This window comes from Chelonia mydas, chromosome 4, assembly GCF_015237465.2.
Source record: "Chelonia mydas isolate rCheMyd1 chromosome 4, rCheMyd1.pri.v2, whole genome shotgun sequence".
Lineage (NCBI taxonomy): Eukaryota > Metazoa > Chordata > Testudines > Cheloniidae > Chelonia > Chelonia mydas.
Window position 1 is genome coordinate 11,039,635 of NC_057852.1, and position 12,771 is coordinate 11,052,405.

A 12,771-nucleotide genomic window follows, 5' to 3' on the forward strand; every position below is an offset into this window, starting at 1 on the left:
GACAGTTCTGGCAAGTTGAAGTGTCTTTCATAAAGGGAACTGATACAGATGTTCTGGGTTACGGTTGTGTGGCTGGCACAACATTTCAAGCCATTACAAACTGAATTTATATGGACTGTGTAGATAGCACAGTTTTTGCCAGAGTAACTAGATTTACTTCAAGGCCTTTAACCTCCTTTCAAAGCAACATTCCATGGTAGTCAATGGGAGCCTGATTCAGCCCCTGCAGGAAGACTAATGCCACTGATGATCAATGTGAAGTTAGTCTGTCAAAGTGCTTCTTTCCAAATGACCTGAGCTGCAATTCTCACACTTTGACTCTAGAATAGCTATGGAAGCTACACAAACATTTTACTTCCCAAAAGAAGAATTTTCAAGTGATTTATTTATAAAATTTGTCTGATCTACCAAAATAAGATTAAGTATGAACTTCAGTTTACATGTACTCTAGGACTGAGTCCCATAACACGAGCATGATTAGTTTAGAACAGTCCCATTGCAACAGCTATGTTGTGTTAAGAGTATATAATACAGCCCTCTGCTTTCTCAGCAAGACACCCTGCTGCACTGTCCGCTCCGCTCAGGCCAGCGTCTGAAGTAGCAGTATCTTCTCATTAATGCAGAATCTGTGTAACACCACCATCAGATTCTCCCCGCAGCGTGAGACTTGGCGCTCCATAGCCAACCGGAAATCCTCTTTCACCCCTTTAGTTATTCCCCGGGTTACTGTGTGATGCCTGAAGTCATCAAGGAAACAAAAGACAAAGGAGAATTACTCTGAGCAATAGATGAGGCCTTCATACACACAGCACTTTGAAATAAAGTGTAACATCTACCTTCCATCTCTGAAGAGAGTTAACATGTTTTCTGTACTTTCAAGTGTTCATTTGCTTACTTGAATTTTAAAAACAGTTTCGGGATCTTTAAATGCCTTTAGTCTAATGCTTAAATCATCAAGTGTCACTGGTTTTAGCTAGCAGGAATGTCCACTCACTATTCCATGCAGCAACCGCCACCCTCCCCCCCAGCAGTGCTTGTCCTGCACTATGATGGAAATCGCTACCAACAACACTTCCCCATTCTAATCACTGTCACTGCAGTTGCAGTGACAAAGTACAAAAGAGACTAACAAAAGTTTGAGTTCCCACCCCAGCAGCAGGGGGGAATTGGACCTGCCATGGGTTTATCAAGAACAGCAGCATGAAGCTTGCTAGGCTCTTGTCTGTTTCACTTCACTGCTGCTAGTGGGGAAGCTCTGAGGGTGGGTGCAGAAGCACACATACAAGCCTGGGGGAGCTGATCAGACACTTACACTAACCCAAGAGGCAGTGAGTGCCTTATGTCTAGTATCAGACTGAGGTCAGCAGCTCTCGCTGGAATTGTCTGTCAGCTTCCAGGGAAAGATCAAAGGTTTCTTTGATCACAAGTCCAAGACTCGTACTTGGAAAAAGCACAATGGTTCTGGTACAGCTGCAACCAAAGTGGTTCTAGCCAGAGTAAGTCATGTGATATCAGCTGTTAATCAGACTGCCATTCTAAGGTCTGTTTGTGCCCCTCAACACCCATTTCCATTCACACAATTTCAGAGCCCACTGTCCTGAACTGCTGCTGGCAAAGCAGCATTCTATAACACATGAACACTGAGATTCCAAGCTTCACTCTCACTGGGCTTTTAGTGTGGCAGTGGGTTGGGTTTTTTGGCAGTGGTCCACGACTGGATATAGAGTCCCTGACCTTGTATCATTAGTCCCTGCTCAGGGAGGAGGACGAGGAGGGAGTTGCTGTTTAGCAAATGCCTCAGCACAAATGGGCTCCGGGGGAGAGTCCTGGTGGGAGAGTCAGTGAATTGCTGAAGTTCAGGGAGTAGGGAGGAACTAGGAGCAAATCCAATTAACGCGAGGATGGAAAGAGGCAACAACCCATACATACCCAGAGCTGGGGGAGGGATCAGCCGAAAGGAACGATCCAGAAATTAAACCCCCCCAATGAAGCACTGTCCTAAACCAAAACCAGCTATTTAAGTATTTTATCTCCTACACTGAATATTTGTATCAACAAATCGCTCCCTCTCAAAGCAAAGAGAAAACTTCCCTGGCAATTAAATTAAATAGCAAGTCTATTTTAATACTTTATACAGAAATAGCAAATGGCTCTGCTAGCGCTCAAGTTAAAGGGAACTAATATCCAGACATCAACTCTTAACATAGTGGAAAATGATTTTAAGATGGATATCTTGTTATGACTTTTAATGCTAATGGGAGCCAGGCACTAAAATGCTAACAAGCGGTGCTGAAAATAGAGCTCTGTACATTCAGCTTATGGGACAATCCTGCTTTCCATTCTCACGGCCTCAGTTTCTCACAAGCATTGATAACAGCGGTGGGCTGCACACTCAGCTCCTATCCAAGGCCAGATCTACACTACAGACCTATATCGGTATAATTACGTCGCTCAGCGGTGTGAAGAATCCATACTCCTGAGCAACACAATTATACTGCCCCATGTAGACAGTGCTATGTCAATGGGAGAGTTTTTCCCATCGACATAGCTACCACCTCTCAGACAGGTGGATTAACTACGCCGACGGAAGAAGTGTCTTCACCAAAGTGGTGCAATTGTGCCACTGTAGCGCTTTACGTGAAGACAAGCCCTTAGGCTATGTCTACACTTAAAACACCACAGCAGTACAGGTGCACCTCTGTAGCGGTTCAGTGTAGACACTCGCTACAGGGATGAGAGGGGTTCTCCTATTGCTGTAGTTAATTCACCTCTCCAAGGCAGTAGCGAGGTCAGCAGAAGAATTCTTCCACTGACCTAGTGCTGTCTACACCAGGCATTAGGTCAACTTCACTACATCTCTTAGGAGTGTGGATTTTTCACACACCCCCCAGAGATGTAGCTATGCCAGTGTAAGTTTTCAGTGTCAATCAGCCATCAGGAACACAAAATATCAATACAAAACTCATAATACTGACTATTACCAGCAGCATGTGGCAGAAGCCAGTGTTTCTGACTTAACAGCAAAGTACGCATTGAAGAAAATTCTCAACTGCAACCAATTTGGTTGAGGAAAAGTTATTACAAGGAGATCCAATGGGGTAATAATAAAAGTCTTGAGAAGCATTTTAATAAGTTGACTGGACTTCTGTATCATCTGATCCGAATCCCTGTATTTCTGTTTGAACTCGACAGTGATTAATAAATTGAAGAACATATACACATTTGGCAACTTATGGAAAAAAATAAATGTTACACTAGTACAACATGGTTTCCCAAAGAAAGTAGGCACAAATGAAAAACAAAAAAAAAACATGAATAAAAGTACTGAATAACAAAGAGCTGAAAACCATGGGCAGTAAAAATATGTTGACAAAACACAGCACACTATGAGCAGGGTTTTTCCGCTTGGTACCTGTCAGCAGTCTGTATGCTGGGCTGTAGTACAGGTATGAACTCCTGCTGCAGTAACCCCATGGGAGGGCTAGAAGTCCTTTAAAAAACAGCAAACAGCAGCATTCAAAAAACCACACTGACTCCCCTGTGCTGCAAAACAACTCTCCAGAAAGATACAGAAGAGAACTGGAGGGAGATCACAGTGCGACCAACTGACCAGCTAAAGTAACGGGAGGTGAGAAGGCCATAGCCGCCTCTACCCATCACTCTAGCACACCCACAATAGACCATTCCAGGGCTTATCATGCCACAAGTGGGTGGAAATACAATCCAATGTACAGCAGTGCTTTCCGGGATGTTTTCCTCAGCACCCATAACACTGATTTTAGTGAAGAGCAGCAGGAGACCATTTTGGAAAGCTGAATGGGAAAAGAGAGGATGCTGTAGCAAGAAGGGTGACACGCTGTTGATCCAGATTTCCGCTCTGTTTTTAAGCAGTACAATGGGGAGTATCAGACAATTTACCTTTATGCAATGGAGAACTGAGCACGTGTAATTATTACTTACCTGTAATCTCTCTTCTCTGCAGATACACATCTCAGCAAATTACTACTCGTAGGTATTTGCTTGTTCACACGGCCATGACAGAAGCTCCCTTAGCTCAATGTTCTATGTAGTAAGACATACAAGAGACAGCTTTGGGCCCTCCTCCCTCCCCAGTGAGGAATTTCGGCTGGGCCAGTAATCTATTCCTTTTGGGCAGGAGGCAAAATTACTCCATAATAGATGGACATTCTTTAAATGTATATATCAGCAATGCCAAGTAAGAGAATGTTGAGCCACCAGGGAGCAGTAATCTGCTGAGGTGTATATCTGCAGACACCAACAAGAGATACCAAACAAAGCAAATCCCCATTCTTAGAGACTAAAAAAGCTGCAAAGATGACTCTCAAGAAAAAACAGTGCGCTGCATACCTTTAATAGCAAGAATGACACAAACCTTATCCTGGTATATGGAGAGAGAAGATACTGCCCCAAAGAAAACAGCATGCAAGAAGGGAGACAATCACAGAAAAGAGTGTTTTGGGGCCCATGATGTCAGGCAGTGTTTCTATAAACTTGAGGAGAAGCAAAATCCCCTTTGGCCTGAGGCTGAATGGAAGCAGTGTTGCTCAGAAAATGTGCCAAAAGCACCATGGGGCTGCTTTGCACATCTCTTGAATGGACACACAGCAGAGCTTGAGGCCTGCAGGAGAATACCAGTAGACCTGCCAGGCTGTAGCAATGAAATGCAATCAGAGAGACAGTTCTTTCCCAGTACATACTGAATCAATGTAAACTAAAAGTAGCTGGTTTTGGCATTCTCCAGGTAAAAGTCTAGGCAGGTTTGGCAGTTTGTGGAGAAGGGTTTTGCTGGGGTAAGCCATGGCAGGCTGGTGGATTGGCTCAGAGAGAACGCTGTCACCAGGTCTGCGAGGAATGCAGAACGCTAGCATCGCCTGCTCTTTGAACAACTGCATCAGGCACAATGGCCCCAAAGTTCACTCACTCTGTGGGCTAAAGTCGTCACCACCCCTGGGAAAAGTGCCCTACCTACCTGTAATGAACTCACAGGTATTAAATGTCTCACCAGGAGCTTTCAGCAGCTTAGTTAATGAATATTCCATTACACACTGGACTTCAATGCAAGACAAGAAATGCACAGAGTCCCTCCTGAACTTAACAAGAGGTGACTTATCAGTTACTCTGGTGGGATACATTTCCTCTGTAGGGCCATGCTTTTAGGGTGCAAGCACCTTTGCAGTGCTATGAGCTTGGAACCATCAAGAAGAGTACTGCTCACTAAGGCTGTATATATGCCCTTCCTCATGCAACTGAAATGTCATAGCAAGATTATCGAGGGATCCACAATCCTATTGGCTGATCCATTACTTCCAGCAGAGGGACTCCTACAAGCTGGTCAAACCTGTTGGCAACAGTATATTTCCTTTCCTGTAAGGCAGCTAGCAATGACTTGTGGGCACTGTCCAACCCCCCACTTACAAGGCTTCTGAATAAAGAAACATCTTGTTCCTCCCTGCTTGCTTATGTAAAACACAGTGACACACAAAATCGTGTCCGTCACAGATGGCAGAGACTTACGAGACTGCGATCAACTTCAGATGAATTCCTGTGATGCTTCCTTTGCTATTCGCCATTTTTCAGCCAAATGCATTGGCATTTTCAGTCTAGGACATGAGCAAGGCTGGTTCTAGAGTTGGAGTGTTGATGATGACTGAATTAGCTATTCTTCTGTCTAAGGCGCTTAAGTTCTTGAGGAGGAACTTAGCTACACCACCAAAGAGCATTCTCTCTCCAAAAAGTATGCCCTTTCCCAATGCCCAAGCCCTTCATCCTCTCTAGAAGTCAGGCTTTAGGCAATCTGGCTACATGGGAACTCCACACATCTTCTCTCCTTACAGCTTGTGTGGATGTGTCTCAGCAAGGAGAGGATTATGATAATCGAGCACAACAGCCAGAAGGCCAACATTACAGAAACCTGCACTCAGAAAGAGGAGCTTCAAGTTCTTGTTAAACTCCAAGACTTGCTGAAGGGAGCGTGTGGAAAGTGATATATCTGTATGTACCAGTTTGAAAAAGTAACTTAATCCTGCGAGTAAACTTTGATAACTGTTAGCCAAACAAGGTGCAACTTTGTAAGAGAAGCCTTCTGTGCAATCAACTTGAAGGCTGCAAACTCAGGACAGCAGGGCTGGGGAATTAGAACCTAATGTGGCAATCAACGAGTCAGAGAGGTGGCCAGATCAAACTACATAGCTACAGAGAACAAAGCCCTTTTTAAAAAACAAAAAAAACCCGAGACTAAGCTCAACACTTTGGCTGAAGCAATGCCTTGCGTAATGAGGATTCTGTCATGCATCACTTGTTGGGTGCATTGAAGCAACAAGGATGCAGTGGTCTTGGTGCAGAATGGCATCAGACACAGTTTTAATTTGCACACTTTGGTGCAGTGGAATGGGAGCTACACAATCTCTCCTGTCAGATCTGCACCCTCCAGAGAGACGCCGACAGTCTCAGTGCCTGCAATGGCATCTTGACTTGGACTCTTGAGACTTTTTGTGCTAGCTTTGTAGCTGAGTTAGAAGAATTATCAGAATAGGGCTTTGAAGAGCCCTTCTCAGGAACTGAGAACTTATAGTTACATCTGTGAGCACATCTGACAGTTCAGCCAGTTTATTTCCATACTCCAGGCATGCATGTCTGAGAGACACACAGCATGACCACACAACAATATTTGAAGTTATTGGTTTGCTTTGCCACCTGAAAGACATGGGAAGGAGTCAAAAGTCTCCAGAATAGTGCTGAGCAAAAAACTCAATGTATCAAGCAACAGTTACAATACCCAGGCTTGATGTCAAGAGATGCTCCAGTGGATAAGGAGCAGCATGGCACAAAGCTCCATTAAGTTCAACAGCCTGTGGGCAGATAAACAAAGGTCCATAAAGAGGAAGCAGGATGGGAAGCCCATAGTTTGTTGTCTGCACAGGGGGTGGAGGCAGAAAACGCTGGAGAATTCCAGGAAGGATGGTCCTCACCCCTGTATGCAGCCAAATCTCTTGGTCTTGCCTCAGTGCTCCTGGGAGAAGGGCAGACCGTCAGACAGGGAAAGGACAGGAGAATAAAGGTGCTGCAGAAAGTGACCTCCATGCCCTGGGAGTGATAATGCAGAGGGGCCTCCAAAAGATGCTTGAAGGAGAGCAAGTGAAGGTGGCATGAGCCCTGGGGACATCAACCTGGACACCATTCCAAGTCTGTGCCTCAGTGGCAGTCAAAATATACACCAGGACAAAGGATATTGTGAGGGGCAGAAGCCATCCAGAGACACATTGCAAAGAAATGTCACTGTCTCCAAGAGCTTTTCACTGACTGCAATCAGAAAGGAATTAATTACAGGAGCACAGGAGGCAGCCAAGTATCACAGTAGTGGTGGCAAGACACATCTCAGCTGGGTCCAGCGGTTTAGAACTTTGACCTAAGGGAACTCGTGCTGAGCCCAAGCCAGGTGGCCATCTTGTGAACAGTGAAGTTCTGTTCATTTCAGCATTAATGTGAGACATAAGAATCTTGCAATTTGTACATGGGTCGCCTTTCTTTCGTCATTCCAAATTAAAATAGAAAACCAAGGTATTAGAGATTGGCACAGCAGCTCAAGATGCTAATGTCAGTGTCCAAACGCCAGCCCCGTGAATTGCACATGGAATGGCAAATGGTCATTTCTTCATGAGGCATTTTGCCCCCCACTTATATACCTTTTTAAAGCTTCTCCCTTTGGATATGGGCTCACACACCGAGAAAATGCTCTGGCCTGGGGTGTGGGGCAGTCTCTTGTAAAGTCTTGGTTATCTGGGCTATCGACCAGCTACCACAGGTTGTTATAGCTGAAAGATGGTTCATACCCTCTCTGACAAGTCACATGTCCATAGCACATGTGTGATCTACAACAAGCAGAGAATCCAAATCTCAAGATGGCTAACAAAAGCAAATTCCATGTCCCACCTGACCAGACTTAAGAAATCTGGTTTAGAAATAGTGGTCAAAATTTTCCAACTTGAGTACCTGAAAATGGCACCCAAATCCATATCCGGGCACCTAAGGAAATAGGTTGATTTGCAGAAATGTCCGGCATCCACCACCTGCCTTAGCATTACTAGGAGCTGAAGTTACTCAGCACCTTTGAAAACCAGGCCACGCAATATTAGGTGCCTAAATATGGACATAGGTGCCTATCTTCAGGCTTGCAAGCGTGAACATTCTGGCCAGCATTTATCATTTACTAATGCAGGGGGATGGAGAGCTATGCAAAAAGTCAGTCAAGTCATTCAAAGGAAGAGAGAGGGAGAATGCGGGGCGGGGGGGGGCGGGTGTTACTTTTCTGCTGAGTAGCAGCAAAATTAGACCACCATGGCCTGAAATAACTGGTTCACAAAGATTAGTTAAACTAGTGGGACAGAGTTTCAAAAGTGCTCTGTACCCACAACTGGGGTCAGATTTTTAAGACGACATTGAGAACAGGGAGAAATTACATCAGGACAATGGGAGCTGCTGGGTGCTGAGCACTGCTGAAAATCTGATCCAGTATTTTGTGCAGGGCAGGACTGGAAACCAGTTCTCTTTGCCTGTTACTTCACTGCTGCTTACAGGAAGCCATAATCAGGGCTAAATGCATGCACCAAGTGATACACATTAAAGGGCATACCAAATTTTGCAATCTGACTGCCTAAAGGTACATCATCACAAGACTGCAACTGCGGTTGTGCGTGTACATAATATTTTTTAAAACACAAATAGTAATGATTTCCATACACGCTCCTTAATACATGCCTGTATTTCTACCAAACTGCGAAGTACTGCCATGGAAGTGAGATACTTAACAAGAGGTACCTTGTTTTTTTGTTTTTGTATAGCAAATGACAGCTGATATACCCAATCAAAAACCTGTTAAATTGTGAGACATTCCAGGCATATTCCAGATTTAGAAACTTGATTCTTGCTATCTGATATTAAATTAGAAGTATTTCCCAGGCTTGTGCTAGTTTGAGAATATTAAGATATTAAGAACAGCCAATACAATAAAGGAAAACTCTGAGGATCTTGTAATTCATTCTTTCAAATTTGGTAAGTGAAATATAAAAACCACAAGATCAAGATGGAAATGTTTGGATAAACTCTAGAGTTAAGTGTAGAAATCTGAATAAAGTTATAACTAAAATCTGTTTCAGTTTACACTAGGAATGAAATTTTACTCAGAAATATGTTTGAGGAGTAAAGAAAAAACAAATCTACTTTCAAGTCAAGGTGACAAAACCACGTGATAGGCAATTAACTGCCATTTATAATGTATTATTCTCAGGACAAGATTTTGGGAAATAGGAGCCTAAAGTTAGTAATTCTTTCCTTGTCATACAGTCTCATTTTCTCCTATCCTAACAGGTCACCATTACGCTCAGTGGACATAGAAAACAGTAACTCTGAAGGAAGGTTTATTTACAGGGGAGCTTGAAGTGCCATTCGACTGAATGGTTGAACTCAGATGTCACTGCAGATAATCTAGTAACAGCGGTAAAGGAATGTATGTAAAAACCACCAGGGGGCTGCATCACAGATGAAAGAGGCACACAGCTCAGCACCCCTACCCCATCTCATCTCTATGGGCTAGAGTGGAATGTGACAAACAACATATGAATTTTACCAGCCTAAATTATAAACCCGCCAGCTATAATCCTTTATCCTTACGGCCAGCAAGGTCTTCCAAGCTACACTGCCCTCGTTGCAGCCTTTGAAGTACACAAATAGTGGCCTGTTTTCCTGGGCTCAGGAGAAGAGTGACAGGGTGTACCAGGCATTTGCTGCTCCCTGCTGAAGACCCCACCACATTGGGGCACCCCAGTGTGTCATTTGGAGTGGGGGTGGGGGGGAAGAGCACAGCTTTTAGTCCTGCAGGAGCTGCCTAGAAAGGCCACCCACCATCAGCTGCAGGTAGGACCAATGAATATTCAGTTCTCCAGTGGCTGGGAGCTCGTAGGAGCCAGTCAGGGCACAGCAGGGAGCAGCAAATGCCTAGTACACCCTGGTTGCTTCTTCCGGGGGCCAGTTCTGGGTGAAGCTGGGAGAGGAGAAGGATCTCCCCATTTTAACCCAAGAAATCTGGCCTGGTCAGGACCTGGCTGACTGCGCCTTTTGTCAGTCAATGAAATGGTTTTGTTTACTTTGTGGATTGCTGGGCCCAGGAAGATCAGCCTAAAGTGAGTATTAACGGGACTTCTGTAAGACAAGGTAAGTTTGTGAGATGCTCCACGGGCTCAGGCAAGCCCATGACCAAGAGGAATATAATTTCCTCAGAAGGGAAGTGGAAGGTTCTGGGCAAAATGCTGGTAGACAAGGTGGAACCCTAGATTCCCTTTGGGAACCAATTCTAAGGGTAGGCCAGACTGCAGCATCTAGGGAAAACTAAACGTAAGGCAAAGAAACAATTAACCAAGCCACACCAACTAAAACTGCCACCTTGTAAGAAAGTAGCTTTTAGGATACATCTCCCATATTGCAGTGCTGGGCCCATAAGCGCATTCAGTACTGAGGAAAGAGCTCACTGGGATCTCTCTGGGTTGTTGCTGCAAAACATCACAGAAGTCTTTTTAAGCACAAATATGATGATGTCCTTATATGGAAGAGGTCACCTTACTGCCAGGTGAGGTAAGAAGCAAAGATGCAGAGCGTCCACAGAGACTTTTCTTGAAACCACTGAGTCAGATGAAGGGACAGCTGGGATGAATACAAACCACTTACTACTGCCTGGATACTGCCAAGCTCTACCAGGGTACGATAGGAGAACTGAGCTGATACTCTGTTCTGTTGGCTGGTACCAAACAATCTGGCACAGAACTGCTGGGGATGTGGAAAAATTCTGTAGCCTCTGTGCCTCCTGGAAGAAAGGTGCAGCCCAAACATATCAGAGTGGGAGTGGTCAGGATCCAGAAAGAGGAAGGATTAGTGGGGCAAAAGGAATTGGGCATCTGTACCTATTTGCTTCCATGATACAGGAGGCAAAGTACTACCTGGACAGGAGGCCAACTAGGAAGATTCTCTCTCTTGCAATGGACAATGCTTTTCTCTTATTTCCTGGCTGGTGCGGTTAGAACACTGAGCATAATGGTTACCCAATAAGAAAGGACAGAAAGAACAACAAAATGGTATTAAACTATTGTAATTAACATGAAGCAATGCCCAGGAAGTTCCCAGGTAGCCTAGGTCTTCAGTGTTACATTTTCTAATTCCCTATATATCTGTAAAGCATGGTCTCTCCCTTACAGTACCATGCTTGGCACTGCTCTCCAGACTGGCAGCATCATAAAGGTCATCACTTTTGAGTAGCTTTATAACCATGACCAGGAGGATCAGCACCACAGATATACTGTTAAATAGTCAACTTATTACATAATAGTTTAGGAAGAGGAGTGAAAAATGTCACGGCCAAGGTTTTCAAAATCTGAAGCTTAAAGTTAGGCTCCTAAATGCGTATTTAAACACCAAAATCTCTTTAAATGGGGTTTTTATAATGATTTGTGATACAGCTGGGTCAACTTCAGACTATGTCGCATATCCTTGACGAGTGCACACTAACTTATTTTGACAGCAGGCTGTCAGTTCTCCACCTGGCTGATGATGACGCCATCAAATAGCTGGGCACATTTGCGCACATACAGAGAGAGTGTGGCTGGAGTTTTTGTAAGTTCTAAGCACCCACAGCTTCAATGACTTCAATGGGAGCTAATGGATGCACACCACTTTTGAAAGTCAGGCCAGACGAACTGAAGAACCTAAATATGGACTCAAGAATCTAACTGTAAGCTCCTGTTTTTGAAAACCTTAGCCCGTAAGTAGTGGGAATATTAGTAGCCAGAATACTGTTAAAAACATTGGAACTTGGCCAGGACGCAAGGTTTAACACCTCAACATTTGTAAAAATGCCAGTGGCTCTTTGTGACCAATTTTCTAGATCTTCAAAGACACTTTTGCCTCCAAGACCTTGCTGAGGGCACTGGTCTAGTCTGACTCAAAGGGAAGTCTGCTTCCTACTGACTTACCAAAATGATTTCCTGCAGCACCTTGTAATAAGCAAGCCTGACTCTGCTTAGCTTATGCGCTCAGATGAGATGAAAACCCACTGGCTCCAGGCAGAGGTTTAATTAAGTTTACTCCGACTGTAATTTATACATAGCTCCATGTGAGCTTTCATAACTGTATAAAAGGGAGCTTCCCCTTAATAATTGTAATTATAGTTCTTAATATGTTCTACCTAATGCCTAAATAATTAAGAATACCGTTACGGTGTAAGTTTCAGAATGAAAAAGTAATACAGTAGCCAGTCAATACCAGTTATTCCAGTGCAACACAATTCAAAAAATGCAGTTAGACAAGCTTAAAGTTGAAGTGCACCAAAAAGCCCTGAATTTGGTGGGGAGACACAAATCCATGGCCTTGTTTGACCTCCTACATGTTAGAAATACTGTATCACAAACATACTAGCCATAAGCTCAGATAAATCAAACAGACAACCAGAATGCATTTCAGATCATTTGAAACAGACAACAAATATTTTTTTCCCCTTACTTGATTAACATTCCTTGATTTGGCAGCAATTCCAGATGAATCTTCCCTCCTTCTTGTGTTCTTAAATAGGCAAATTCCTCCAGCATATCAATGTCTGTAGAAAAGGTTCAGGACTTCATAGGGGGAAAAAAATGATAAAACACAGATCTTCACAAAGCAATCTCACCAAAAAAAAATGAAGACTGAAGCAACACTATACCTGCTGAAAGA

The 12,771-nt window shown here is 43.9% G+C and overlaps 1 protein-coding gene across 6 annotated transcripts in view; it reads right to left on the minus strand.

Moving 5' to 3' along the window:
* Nucleotides 1–365: 365 nt before the first annotated feature.
* INTS10 (integrator complex subunit 10) overlaps nucleotides 366–12,771 on the minus strand; it is a 44,224-nt gene continuing 31,818 nt past the window's right edge. For 3 of the 6 annotated variants that reach the window (XM_037896612.2, XM_037896611.2, XM_037896610.2), the window contains exons 16-18: nucleotides 12,562–12,655; nucleotides 3,413–3,490; nucleotides 366–737 (exon numbers count right to left, since the gene is read on the minus strand). In XM_037896612.2, coding sequence (XP_037752540.1) covers nucleotides 581–737; nucleotides 3,413–3,490; nucleotides 12,562–12,655 — 329 coding nt within the window. In that variant the 3' untranslated portion in view covers nucleotides 366–580. The remainder of the gene's footprint in view (nucleotides 738–3,412; nucleotides 3,491–12,561; nucleotides 12,656–12,771) is intronic. The other 3 variants (XM_037896615.2, XM_037896614.2, XM_037896613.2) reach the window with 1 other exon arrangement.